This window comes from Cherax quadricarinatus, chromosome 74 (assembly GCF_038502225.1).
Source record: "Cherax quadricarinatus isolate ZL_2023a chromosome 74, ASM3850222v1, whole genome shotgun sequence".
Taxonomy (NCBI): domain Eukaryota; kingdom Metazoa; phylum Arthropoda; class Malacostraca; order Decapoda; family Parastacidae; genus Cherax; species Cherax quadricarinatus.
Genome location: NC_091365.1, coordinates 22633924 through 22648745, shown reverse-complemented (window position 1 = coordinate 22648745; position 14822 = coordinate 22633924). Strand labels below are relative to the sequence as shown.

The 14822-nt window shown below is 39.8% G+C and overlaps 1 protein-coding gene across 1 annotated transcript in view; it reads right to left on the bottom strand.

Moving 5' to 3' along the window:
* Positions 1 to 14822, bottom strand: part of LOC128700221 (organic cation transporter protein-like) — a 205704-nt gene that overhangs the window by 68225 nt on the left and 122657 nt on the right. The window contains exon 9 of the mRNA XM_070100826.1: positions 7795 to 7976. Coding sequence (XP_069956927.1) covers positions 7795 to 7976 — 182 coding nt within the window. The remainder of the gene's footprint in view (positions 1 to 7794; positions 7977 to 14822) is intronic.

The following is a 14822-nucleotide window of genomic DNA, read 5'->3' as shown; positions in this document are numbered from 1 at the left end:
CTTGGGGCTGGGCGCATCATTTACTAGGCTCGTGTGGTCCCGAGGACTAGAGCGTCATCTGACTTTCGCTCACCTTGAGGCGGGCAAAGCAGCATGGGTTCGACTCCTTGGCTAGTTGCAGTGTTGTTATTGATCAATATCACTCGTTTGTGGTTCCAATAATATATATATATATATATATATATATATATATATATATATATATATATATATATATATATATATATATATATTATCAATAACAACACTGTGCTAGCCAAGGATTCGAACCCATGTTGTACTGACCTGTCTCATGGTAAGCGAGAACCACATGACGCTTTAAACCACAGGACCACCCAACCCTACAAGAATGGCGCAGCCAGCAGAGCTAGCTGTTAGGCCGCCATCCGAGGGCATGTGGAGGTGTGGGAGCATCTAAGCTAATTTCATTCACTGAGAATGAAATTAGCAGGCCAGTACAACATGGGTTCGAATCCTTGGCTAGTGCAGTGTTGTTATTGATCAATACCACTCGTACGTGGTTACAATATATATATATATATGTATATATATATATATATATATATATATATATATATATATATATATATATATATATATATATATATATATATATATATATATATATACGTTACTTCCTGAGGTGTGCACCCTCTTTTGACAACCCAACACTCGACGAATATGACGCACAGCTGAGATCAACCTTGAAGAAGGCACTGAACCTGTCACTAGAGGATCGGCAACGGGATCAGGCGGTATAGGAGTGCGCAAAGCAACGCATGTAGCTTTACCTGCTTTTCTGTCTTCGTGTTTGGCTTCCAGTGCATTATTTAAGAAGATTGTTCCTGAACACTTGAGAGACGTGGTAGGAGCTCAAGACCCCAGGTTTACTGAAGCAGCGATGCGGTGGGACACCGTTGCAGACTCCTCCAGAAGACCAGCTCCTCCCAAAGAGCACAAACAGTCCCACTTGGACAAACCGATTATGAAAAAAATCGCCAACATACTGCTCACCAAAGCTTCAGGAAAGGACAAAGCTCGTCTCCTCGCTGTGGCACCACACAGGAGATTTCCTTCTAGCTGTTCCCAATTCCTCCCTGGGCACTCTACTCGACCCACAGGCCATTACGATTGGTGTTGCTCTTCGCCTAGCCGTTCTCATCATCACCGAACATAGGTGTATTTGCGGCAGAGCGACAGCTGATCAATTCGGATTTCATGGTCTCGTGTGTCACACAGCAGAAGGGAAGTATGCCAGATATGAGGAGGTCAATGACATCATAACAAGAAGCCTCGCCACAGCCCATTGCCCAGCTCAACAGGAACCCCAAGTACAGAGGTCTGACGGAAGTCAAAAGCATCCTGATGGAGCCACTATGCAACCCTGGAAGGATGGAAAGCAGATTTCCTGGGACTACACCTGTGCCGCCACATTGGCAGTGTGAGGGAAAAGTTCAATAGATAGGAGTAGCGAGGGAGTATATAGTAACAATAGTTTCATTGCCGGCTACTTGTTAAGGTAGGGTAAGTCTAGCTCCCACTATTCCCCCCCTTTTTTCCCCCATCCCGAAAGTGATAGTTTGATTGCCGGCTGCTTGTTAAGGTAGGGTCAGTCTAGCTCCCGCTATCACTTCCCCTCCCTCTTCCCCCCCCCTGAAAGGTGACGTGTGGGGCTCCGGCCAAACAGTAATCACTCGACTCACAGCTCCCAGCACTACTGTAAGTACATGCCTGCTCATATTCTAGTGGACTTATTGGTTGAAAGCTTCACTTTTGACCAATAATAAACTTAGTCCTTTCAGTCTGTCTCTATGTTAAATGTCTTAATAATCACCACGTCTTTTAGGAATTGTACTTATCATGGAATGACAGAATGAGTCACCTGCCAACCAACGAGTAGAATTGAAGGAGACGGACTAACTTCCTGAGACGTCCCATGTTTTATCTACTTACCTGTGCACTTGTATGAAGTTGCAGGACGTAACCCCTCATCATTGCAGCGGTAAAAAACCTGCTTTCCTGTCATCTGGATAGATTATTTTACGGCTATAGACTCTGTGAAGAATGAGCCGGTGGGTTGTCACCAACACCTGCGACCCCCCCCCCCCACAACATCAGCAACGGTTACAATTTCAACAACACGCAGTGTCACCAACACCAGACACCCAAGTTTTATATATATTAGCGTTGAATTCAGATATCATTTATATTTTTCATTTTTCATTTTCTTTAATGTAGGATCAATATTTCATATTTAAGTGTTTTATATTTTATATTTTCTAAATAATGAAGTGTTTATATTTGTCAGTTTTTGTTCTTTTTCAATGCATTAATTTTCCTGAGGAGGAGCCAGCCTTAGTAATACTGACTGAAGTTGTTACAGGACTGAGTAAGCCTTCACAAGTGGCTACCTTGCCAGCATTCGCTCGACTGAATCAAGATTCAACTCCATCACGAATCTACCATTTGAACTTCAACGCTGCATACCACAGATGGTTACCACCAGCCATGAGTAATCATTCTCTATGGTAGGACTACAGTACAGGTATTTAAAAGATTTGGTGATTGTTATAGTCTCAATTTATTGTAAGTCAAGTCAAGGCAGGAATACTAGTTAATTCTGTCACCTATTTTTGTGTGAGCTTGAAACACTTTTGAGGATTAGACTCTAGTGACCCGAGATTTTCCAGTGACAATTTGTTTCATTGAGCTCTTTATTATATCAAGGGAACTGTCGTAGGACACTCTTGATTTGTTGGTGAGAAAATTGAATGGTCAAGGGACCCCATTCTACTTACTGTTTGCTCAGAGCCGGCATAGAACCCTTCGTTTTCATTAATACATATTGTTTAATTGAAGCAGGGATCAAGCCCTCTGGTTTATTTACAGTTTGAGCGGAGCAGGAATTGAACCCTCCGTTTTCTTTGATACCCTTTTCATTTTTCCCCTGGTAGTTTAAGTTATTCTTGCAAGTATGGAGGAATACCAGTTTTGGATGAATGCTGGAAGTAAGTTAGGAATAACAAGGAAAAATTTAGAATCTTTCATTAGTGCTAAGATCCAGGAAAGAATTGAAAGAGAGAGAATTGAGAGAGAAGAGAGACAGTTAGAAAGGGAAAGACAAGAGGAAAAGGAGAGAGAGAGAATCAAAAGAGAAGAGGAAAAGGAGAGAGAGAGAGAGAATCGAAAGAGAAGAGAAAAAGGAGAGAGAGAGAGAATCGAAAGAGAAAACCAAGATAGACAGTTATAAAGAGAGAGAGAAGACAAAAAGGAGCATGATAGACTTGATTGTGAGGAGAGAGCTAGAGTACGTGAGGAACAAGTTAAATTAAGAGAACTTGAGGAAAGAGCAAAGGATAGAGAACGTGAGGAAAAAGCTAGAGAATGTGAGGAAAAAGCTAGAGAATGTGAGGAAAAAGCTAGAGAACTTGAGTTAAGAGAGAGAGAAAAAGATTGCGAGCTCGAAAAAGCTCGCCTTGAATTAGAGAATAAAAAGTTAACTCTTACACAACAACAATTAGAGGAAGGAGTAATTGAACATCAAGCAGCTAATGCACATATTCCAACACATAATTTCCCTCCCTTCACAGAGGGTGAAGATATTACTTCATACATTATCAGGTTTGAAAATACCGCTACCCTCTGTGAATGGCCTGCTGACACCTGGGCTACCAGGTTAGGAATGTTATTTTCTGGTACAGCTTTGAATATCTATGCAACTTTGTCGCAGGATATCATATGTAATTATAACCTACTGAAGAAGGCAATCCTTAAAGCATATCAAAAAACCACAAATTCTTACAGGAAAGATTTCAGGTATGCCACCTTACAGCATGGCCAAAACTTTCAGCAGTTACAAGTAACACTCTTTCGTTTGTTCGACTTTTGGATAGAGAGTTCAGAAATTGGTCACAGTTATGAATCTCTTAGAGACTTTATGGTTGCTGACCAGTTCCTGACAGCTCTTCCCCACCAGATAAGAATATTCATTAGAGGACGTAACCTGATTAAAGCTGAAGAAGTTGCTGAGGCCGCTGACCTGTATGCTGAGGCTCACAATTCCTATAAAGACCTAAAAGGATCGAACCTTAAGGGCAATGGTTCACCTGAACCAAAGATTAAGAAGCCTACAGTAGAAGCAAAGTCACCAGCTATTATACCAACATGTCATCGGTGTGGTGGTATCGGACATAAACGTCCAGATTGTCCTTCCAAGAAAATAGAGAAAGTTGGAGGATGTTTTGTTGATGGTAATGACCAAGCACCCTTCTGTTCAGGAGCAGTTAATGGTATAAAAGTCTCAGATATATTACGTGACACTGGATGTACGTGCATCGTAATTTCGAGCAAACTGTTCCCTTACTTTAAAACCTCTCGTGTCCTCTATTCTTTCAGATTACTTGGGTCGTGAAAATACTTTCTCTACAATACGTTGTTACTTGAAAATTAAATGATTCACCGGTTGGACTAATGTGGTACTAGCCCCAATTATTTGTTCTGTAATAGTGGGTAACATTAAAGGTGCCATTCTTCCTTCAGAGGCGGATCTTTCGTCACCACCCGTGGATCTAAGTTTTCCAGCTCTTCCTCCTTGCAAGTTAAATAAGCCCCTTAACAATTCTGCACCGGAAGCTGCATTGTCTCGTACTGTTCATTTGGGGGTGGAAACAGATGATACTGCTCTCGATAGTGAGGTAGCAGGATCTCCTGTCCACTCGTCGGGTGAAAGTAAGGGTATTGCCTCCAGCACTCTCAATGTCTTGACTAGGGCTCAGACCATAACCCCGGCTTCTCCTACCTCTACTCCCACCGTAAGTCCTTTTATTTTCCCAGATTTTATGTCCAAGGATGACTTTATCAATATACAGCGCAATTGCCCTTCACTTCGGGATTGTCATAATCCAGCTTTTAACAACAAAGTTATCCATGGGAGATACGTATCTCATAAGTTTGAATATATTAATGGTATCCTATATAAATCTGTATTTAAATCTCATTCTTCAGTGATAGATTATTCCCTCCTTGTTGTTCCTAAACCATGTCGAGAGACTGTTCTTCAAATGGCACATTATTTGCCAGTGACCAAACACTTGGCCCATCGTAAGACGTGGCATAAGCTCAAACACACTTATTTTTGGCCAAGCATGTACTCTCAGGTTACAAAGAAGTATAGTTCTTGCAATAGGTGTCACGTGCTTACTGCACAAAATTCACACACTCCTAGATCCTGTATATTTATTAAATCTAAAACTTCCCTCCTGCATAAACGAGATACTCTAGCATAGAAAAGAAATGTTTAGCCCTTGTGTGGAGTATGTCCAAGCTTAAATTTTATTTACTGGGAAAAGAATTCATTTTAGAAACGGTTCATCTAATTATTTCTCTGACTAGTTAAGTCATGACAGTCAGTAGAAGATTTGCTGTCTTACGCGACTTCCACGTGTTAGAACTTTTTCCTCGCCTATTCTTCTTACACTCCTTGACTATAAGTCTTGGTATGGGGGAGTGTGAGGGAAAAGTTCAATAGATAGGAGTAGCGAGGGATTATATAGTAACAATAGTTTCATTGCCGGCTACTTGTTAAGGTAGGGTAAGTCTAGCTCCCACTATTCCCTCCCTTTTTTCCCCCCCACCCCGAAAGTGATAGTTTGATTGCCGGCTACTTGTTAAGGTAGGGTCAGTCTAGCTCCAGCTATCCCTTCCCCTCCCTCTTACCCCCCCCCCTCGAAAGGTGACGTGTGGGGCTCCGGCCAAACAGTAATCACTCGACTCACAGCTCCCAGCACTACTGTAAGTACATGCCTGCTCATATTCTAGTGGACTTATTGGTTGAAAGCTTTACTTTTGACCAATAATAAACTTAGTCCTTTCAGTCTGTCTCTATGTTAAATGTCTTAATAATCACCATGTCTTTTAGGTATTGTACTTATCATGGAGAGTAATTTCTTAAGCAGTGAGTAACCTGTCTCTCTTTCCAGCTTGGAATGACAGAATGGGTCACCTGCCAACCAACGAGTAGAATTGAAGGAGACGGACTAACGTTCTGAGACGTCCCATGTTTTATCTACTTACCTGTGCACTTGCATGAAGTTGCAGGACATAACCCCTCGTCATTGCAGCGGTAAAGAACCTGCTTTCCTGTCATCTGGATAGATTATTTTACGGCTATAGACTCTGTGAAGAACGAGCCGGTGGGTTGTCACCAACACCTGCGACCCTCCCCCCCCCACATCATCAGCAACGGGTACGATTTCAACAACACGCAGTGTCACCAACACCAGACACCCAAGCTTTATATATATTAGCGTTGAATTCAGATATCATTTATATTTTTCATTTTTCATTTTCTTTAATGTAGGATCAATATTTCATATTTAAGTGTTTTATATTTTATATTTTCTAAATAATAAAGTGTTTATATTTGTCAGTTTTTGTTCTTTTTCTATACATTAATTTTCCTGAGGAGGAGCCAGCCTTAGTAATACTGACTGAAGTTGTTACAGGGCTGAGTAAGCCTTCACAGGCAGACACATACTTGCCATACTCCCTAGCTGAAGAGGGGGTAGATGCCAGCCACAGGGAGGTCCAGAAGACCCGCAAATATGAAGACCTTCCACTTGCTATAACTTCATACCAAGAGGGTCAAAGACCCTTGGAGCATGGGGCAAGTGTGCTCTAAAGTTCCTCAAAGAGCTGGGTGAAAAACTCATCACAGAAACCACGGACCACAGGGCGACCAGCTTCCTCTTTCAGAGACTCAGTGTCGCCATCCAGAGAGAAAATGCCTGCAGCATTCTGGGCAGGCGGCCCACTGCTGGGGAGATGGACGAGTATTCGAGATGTACCTCTGAGTTGTTATCTATGTTGTTTTACTCCATATTGCATTTTTGTCAATGTATTTTGCCTATATACGTATATATATATTTATGCAGAACAACCACTGAAAAAATAGCAAAATTCTAAGCACTTTCATAACTTTTCACATTATCATAGTTCCTTTAAAATGTGAGAAGTCAAGAATGCGCTTATGTATTGTGATATCACCTGTTCACTGTGATCTTATTGCATATACAGTGGAACCTTTGGTCATGAATGCTTCCGAACACGAACAAATCGGTTCACGACCAAGAATTTCACCAAATTTTTGCATCTGGTCACGAACAAATAACTGGATGCCGAACAAACACAGCTGCACCAATTTTTCACATTCCGCACCATTTTTTTTTTTTTTTTTTTTTTTTTGCATGCGCCAATTTTCTTCACTTTCTGTTGTTTGTGTACACCTAAGACCCCTCACCTTGTAGGCTTTCACGGTCAGACCTGCGTTTATTCACTGTGAACTCCTTGTGTTGTATTTTGTGTGTTTTTTAATTCATTTAGTTTTCTTGGTTGTTTGCGGTATGTTTTTCTCTGTTATTTAAGTTTTTTCTCCATTAAACTATGCATTATTTTGTATAATTAAGGAATTTTCAAACTTTGATTATTTTTCCCAGTCGCCTATTTTGAAAGTATAAGCTATTTCTTGGATATTTTTTAGAGGTGATCTGAATTTTTGTCTTATTTTAGTATACCCTCATATATTTTATAGTGTACATATTTGTAAATACTTGGTGAAGGAAAATATAATTCAAAGTCATTCAACTGGGTTCTGCTCTTTGCTGCCTTTTACACCCAGGATAACAGGCCTCATTGTCCCTGGGTTGTAATACCTGCAAAAGATTCCCATGGATGATTATATTCATCCATAAGGCTTTAGAATTTACGTGAATAATAAACAAAATCGTAATGACTTACTAAAGAAGCAATGAGTGGCGACACAATACCACCAACACGACCACACATGGAACAAGCACCAACACCAACACTGCGGTAGTCAGTTGGGAAGAGCTCGGCAGAGTAGACGTAGACGATGGCGAACCCAGCAGCGGCTCCGAACTTGCCTACCAGGCTCAGGCAAACCACCAACCAATCATAGCCTATTATAAGAAACATTAAAAAAAAAAAAGATTTCATTATTACTGAGGAGGAAGATAAGCATTATCTGATTCACAAAAGCTGTTGTTGTCTGTCATTAGCACTTGTATTATCCAGATATTTTATCTCTGTTAAGTTTACCTTAGTATAACATGAATACACATAGTTTATAAGTTTATGTATATTGCTTCCATTGTCAATACAAAATTATTCTATAAGAAAGAAGCCATCAGTAAGGGTTATCTCAAGGACAATCAAATGGTAATTATAAGACAGAAGTAACCATACATAAGATGTAACGTAGACTGCAAATATCTTGGTAATACTTACGTGTTTTTCTAAACCAATGTTGACTGTGTACAATAGATCAAATGGGAGGTTTAATATGGACTTCGGATATTACGACAGTGTGATACCAAGAAAATTAAGTGTAACAGCTGGATCGCTAGCGCACTCAGCTCGCTCTGAGGTCCGGAGATCGAATCTCCTCCGGTACGACTGGAAAACATTATGGACGTGTTTCCATAAGACACCTGCTGTCCCTGTCCCTGCCCACCCGTCAGTTTAAAATAGGTACCTGGGTGTTAATCGACTGGTGTGAGTCGCATCCTGGGACATAAACTAACCTAATTTGCACTAAATGCTCAGCATAAGTAGGGACTTTCTATATAGTAGTATGTCATTGATGTCAGCTAGACCTGTATACCTTGTACATGTACTTGTATACCTTGTACATGTACTTGTATACCTTGTACATGTACTTGTATACCTTGTACATGTACTTGTGAAATAAAGATTATCCAGCACCAAGGACGTATTATATGATTCTTGTCTGAAGTGATTTGAACTGAAATGAACCAAATGTAATCTGGAGATTTTATTTACAGATCAATTCAGTTTCACAAACAATATTCATATACGATTTCTAAATGTTGCCAGCAAAACTGTTTAGTTTTTCAACATTGCAGAATCTTCCATTTCACTTCAGAATCTTTCATTACATTGCAAAATCTTTCATTTCATTTGTTTACAACTAAAGCAAAAAAGGAGAAATCTTAGTCCAATAACGACTCCATAATATTTCTAATTAATGTGCGATAACATTATGCAGACTACTAAGCTTAAAATCATCTCTTAATTTTTATTTTTATTAAAAACTTCCTAGTTAACCTGTGCAAAATATAACCTATGATTATGTTATGCAATATGAAGGTGTTGATAAGACACAGGTGCAACAGATAGGAAATACGTAATTATGACAGTCTGAAATTAAAACAAAAGATAGTGCCTCTGGACGAACAGTATATTTTAACTTCAGTACGCGTATTTTATGCGCCTGCATATTTTTATTATTATTATTATTATCATTATTATTATTATTATTATTATTATTATTATTATTATTATTGGGAAGCGGTTCTAATAGAGACTAAACTAGGGGCGCGACAGAATAAGACTTGAGGCTGGTGCCATCACTGGAAAACATGGCTGAAAACCACTGTCCTGGTGTAATACACCACTTTTATGTAAAGTGTTTATGTTTAATGTTTCCTCCTTCCTGAACAAGCTTAAGGGTGCATCAAGTACTCATGTTCACCTTGTGTGATAAAACATTGTGGAAACAATAAAATTTCACATTAGTTGCATCTGTGTCCATTTAGCTAACAATCTTATTGTGGCCTGCTTACAGGTCTGTCATTGTGATTTGTATAGCGGAATCTATTGCTCTGTATTCTGCTTTGCAAGCATAACACCCGCATAACGGCCAAGCAGGAATGGCAGCAGGCAAACGTAAACATTGCTCGCACCTCTCTACACCCATTGTGATTTGCGGCAGTGGTATCTCCAGTTAGGATATTGAACTAGACCTGAGAGAGGGAGCAACACTGGTGGGCAAGGATAAGAATCCTCATTGTCTACACGACATCAAAGACTCTTCAAATTACGATATTCAGGTGTTACATGCGTCCTATTCCTAATTCTGTCAGTCATGCAAACCATTATTTTAATAATATTTGTCTGATGAAGCAATGCCATGGAATCTTGGTATATAAGATTTCTCTTGATAAATTAGACACATGTGCAACTCTTGGGTATCTTTATTGAGGAAACGTTTCGCCACACAGTGGCTTCATCAGTCCATACATAGGAGAAACTTGAAGAACAGGAGGAGAATGAGGTAATCAGTCCCTCAACCTTGAGTCGATGTGTTCAGTCCATCAATCTTGGTATTCTACTCAAGATTGATGGACTGAACACATCGACTCAAGGTTGAGGGACTGATTACCTCATTCTCCTCCTGTTCTTCAAGTTTCTCCTATGTATGGACTGATGAAGCCACTGTGTGGCGAAACGTTTCCTCAATAAAGATACCCAAGAGTTGCACATGTGTCTAATTTATCAACATGTCGGTTCTCTGAACCATTCATCTACAAAGATTTCTCTTACAAACATATTACTATCCTCTGGACCAACTCTTGGTTATGATCTTCTTCCACTAGTGGGCCCCGCCCACCTCTGACGTGACTTGAACTGTTACACCTCATTTAACTCCAGTACATAAGTATCCATCTTCATGTTTATGCTTCAGACTCATCAAGTGTAAGATAATAAATATCGCCTTTCAAGCTGTGTGACTGATTACCTCAACTTCCACTGTCTTCTGTGCATAGGTCTTCAAAGCTGAGGAACTGATCATTTCATTTCCGACTGTTTTTGTATGTCATATCTCTACTGAATTGAAAAAGCCACAGGTTTGCGAAAGTCTTCAAATAAAGATATACAGGTGTCGCAAATGTATTTAATTCTTCATGTTTTGTGCTATATACGTTTTACCCATTAAGTGTCTCCTATTCCACTTGCTTACTAACAGTGTACACTACGAAATTTGCTTACCTCACATACCTCCATTAACTCACTTTCACCTTGCCTGTCATATTTCCCCGTGAATATAGATTCACGGGGAAATTCACATTGTTTGAGTGGTTCTGTAGAGCTCAACCTCAAGAATACTTCGGAACTGTGCTGCTCTAGGTAATATCTTAAACAAGCAAATTACGTCGATCACCATTCCATGATCCTATTGTCACAAGGTATGTCGTCAAGCATATCCTGCAGCACAAATCTGAGCTGCAGGAGATGCTTGACGCAAATTCAGGTTTTACGAGTGTCATTGGGCGTTATTTTATTAATGATTAATTACGTTTTTTTGAACAATTCAGTTTTGAAAAGATTGTTTTAATACATCAGCTGTTTTCCGCTGTGGCAGAGTGACACGATAAATTAAAAACACTTCCATCACCACTTTTGCCAGATCCGTACCGACACTATACTTCAAAAACTGCAACATATCTCCACCCTTCTCTCGGAGCGCATGCACTGTACTTTGGACCTCCAGGACTCAAGTCCTGCTAACTGGTTTCCGTCAATCCCTTTTAAATTTTACTTTTCTTACACTCCAACAGCACGTTAAGTCATAAATACCACTGGCTCCTATCTAACACGTTTATGCACCCTTGCTGGAAGTCCAAGGCACTCACACACAAAACTACCTTTGCCCTCTCACTCCATACTTTCCCATGATGATCACTACCCCGCCTTCCACTACAGATTTATATTCTCTCCAAGTCATTCTGTTTTGTTCGATTCTCTCTAAACATCCTAACCGCCTCAACAACCCATACTTAGCCTTTTGGATAATACTTTTAGTAACCCGCACCTCCTGATATCTAAGCTACGGAATATCTGCATAATATTCACACAACACATTGCCCTCAGACATGACGTCTCTTCTGTCCCCATACTTCTTGTTGCAACATTCACCATCTATGTTTCACACACATATATGAGCATTGGTACCACTATACTTTCATAAATTTCCCTCTTTGCTTCCATGGATAATGTTCTATGTCTCTATAGACTCCTCAGTGCACCACTCACATTTTTGCCTCGTCAATTCTATGGTTTACCTAATCTCTCATGGACTCATCTACTGACAAGTTCACTCTCAAATATCTAAACACACTTTCTAATCTTATATCCACTCTTTCATTTCTTATATTTTTTTTTTTGTTATCTGATCACATTGCTCTTTCCTATCTTCACTTTTAACTTCCATCTCATACATACTCTTCCAAATTCGTCCACTATCCTCTGTAACTTCTCTTAAAAATCTCCCAACGGAACAGTGTCATCAGCAAAAAGCATCTGTGATAATTCCGACTTTCCGAGCATTCACTTCTTTTATTACTCCGTCTATAAATATATTGAACAACCACAGTGACATCACGCATCTCTAAGGTCTACTTTTACTGTGAAATAATCTCCCTCTCTCCTACACACCCTAATCTGAGCCTCACTAATCCTTCAATAAACTCTTTACTGAAGATTGAGACACTTATGCAGCATATGGGAATCTTTAATCAGGAAACGTTTCGCCACACAGTGGCTTCATCAGTCCAATACAAAGAATGTGCGAAGAGAGGAGGAGTTTGAGGTAATCAGTCCCTCAGCCTGGAGTCGATGTGTTCAGTCCATCAATCTTGTAGAATGTACAGCATAGGGCCGTAGACGTGGCTTATATACTCTAGTCAGGTGAGGCTAAGCAGGAGGAGGCGGGGTCATAGTGGTACCATCTACTAGTCGAAGTAGGTCTTCGTCCAAAGGTTGGACAAGTGTTGAAGAATTCTTTGTAACAAGATCCCATGATGCTGCTGTGTCAGACAGTTATGATGAATGGTTTGAAAAACCGACAAGTTGAAGATTGAGACACTTATGCAACATATGGGAATCTTTATTCAGGAAACGTTTCGCCACACAGTGGATTCATCAGTCCAGTGGCTTCGTCAGCTGTCAGTCATCTATCACCTATTCCATACAGGTTGCTTCCCTATCCACCCTGTTCAATGCCTTTTTCAAATTCACAAATTCTAAGAAAATCTCTTATCACTTAACTAAATACTGTTCACTGATATGCCATATTGTAAACACTTGATCTACACATCTCCTACCCTTCCTAAAGGCTCCGTGTTTATCTGTGATCCTGTTCTCTGTCTTATTCTGAATTCTTTCAGTAATACCTCTACTAGACACCTCACCAGGTGAACTCAACAGGCTTATTCCTTGGTAATTCTAACACTTCCTTTTTGTTCTTAGCCTTTATACAAAGGAACTATGCATGCTCTCTTCCAATCCTTGAGTGCCTGCTCCTGTTTCATACATTTATTAAATTAATGGACCAACCATTCCAAATTATCCCAAACCATACCCCGGCCAGGATTGAACCCGCGGGTTCAATCCCGGCCGGGGTATGGTTTGTTTGCAATCGTGTCATTACGATTTCGTGAGTCATTCTAAATTATATTTCGACATGCTTTTAACATTTTTGTCTTCACATTAATTCCAGCTGCTTTACTCCCCTTCATTCTACACGCAGCCTAACGTACCTACCCCACACCCACTTCACTCTCTTCCTCACCCCTGAAATATGTTACACTTACTGGTTATTGCATGAAATCACAGCTTACCTGTCCTAATCAGCCTTTAACAGTTCTTCAAAATATTCCTTCCAGCTTCCCGATATCTTCAACTCTCCATCTAATAATTCTCTCTTTTTTTTTAACTACCAAATCTATTAGTTCCCTACGTTTTCTCAACTTACTAATCTCACTTCAAAACTTTTTCTTATTTTCAACAAAACTGGTTGAGTAATATCTCACCCACTTTCACATTTGCTCTTCTTTCACATTCCTGTACTTAACTTCTCCTTTTCTCTCCATTATACTCCTCCCTCCTTATATCCCATCTACTTTGTAGAAACCTCTCATATGGTAACTTTTTCTCTCTTACTACTCGCTTTACCTCATAATTCCACCAACTGATCATCTTCCCTCACAAACCCACTTTCCTCTAACAACACACGTCTAATGAACACTGCACTGTTACATCTACCCCATACTTCTTCAACCTGTACTCTAAGAGGCCCGTCTTTCTACCTATAGTTGCTTATATCTTACGTTATCTCCCTCCTATAGTTTATAAGCCTTCACCTCTTGCTTGCTTGTGTCAATCTCCTTGCATCCCAGGTATCCTTTACTCTCACTGTAGCTAAAACTAAAAAAAATGATGTGATATATCTGTGGCACCTCGATAAACATGCACATCCTGAAGTCTACCCCTCAATCATTTATCTACCAATATATAGTCCAGCAAACTACTGTTATGACATCCTATATCATATCAACGTGTCGGTTCTCTGAACCATTCATCTACAATATCTCACATACTTATCCTTTTTTCTTAAAACATGCATTACCTAATATCAAACCTCTTTCTATCCAAAGTTCAGTCAAAGGCCCCCCCATTATCATTTCCCCCTGATTCCCAAAACTTATCTACCAAACCCTTTATATCCATTTCTCCCACTGACATTCAGGTCCCCTATCATAATTACTTTCTCACTTGGTTCAAAATCCTTTAAGCACTCTTAACGTTTGCCAAAATCTCTATTTCTACTCTACACCTCTCTCTTCTCCATGTGCGTCAACATTTATTAAAACTCACTTTTTGCACCAAACTCATATTTTAAGCCACATAATCATTGAATTTATACATTTATATTTGCTTTTATCCTGCCATAGAAGATCTTTCAGCATTATTGTTACCCCTTCTTTAGCTCTAACTCTCTCAGATACTCCTGGCCTTATCCCACTAATTTCTACCCATTGAAACTCCCCTACTCCCTATTTCCCTGTTTCGCTTAGAGCTAGGATATCAAACTTCTTTTCATTCATAACATTGGCAATCATCTCACATCATTTGCACATCCACACACATCCCAGTTTTATGGA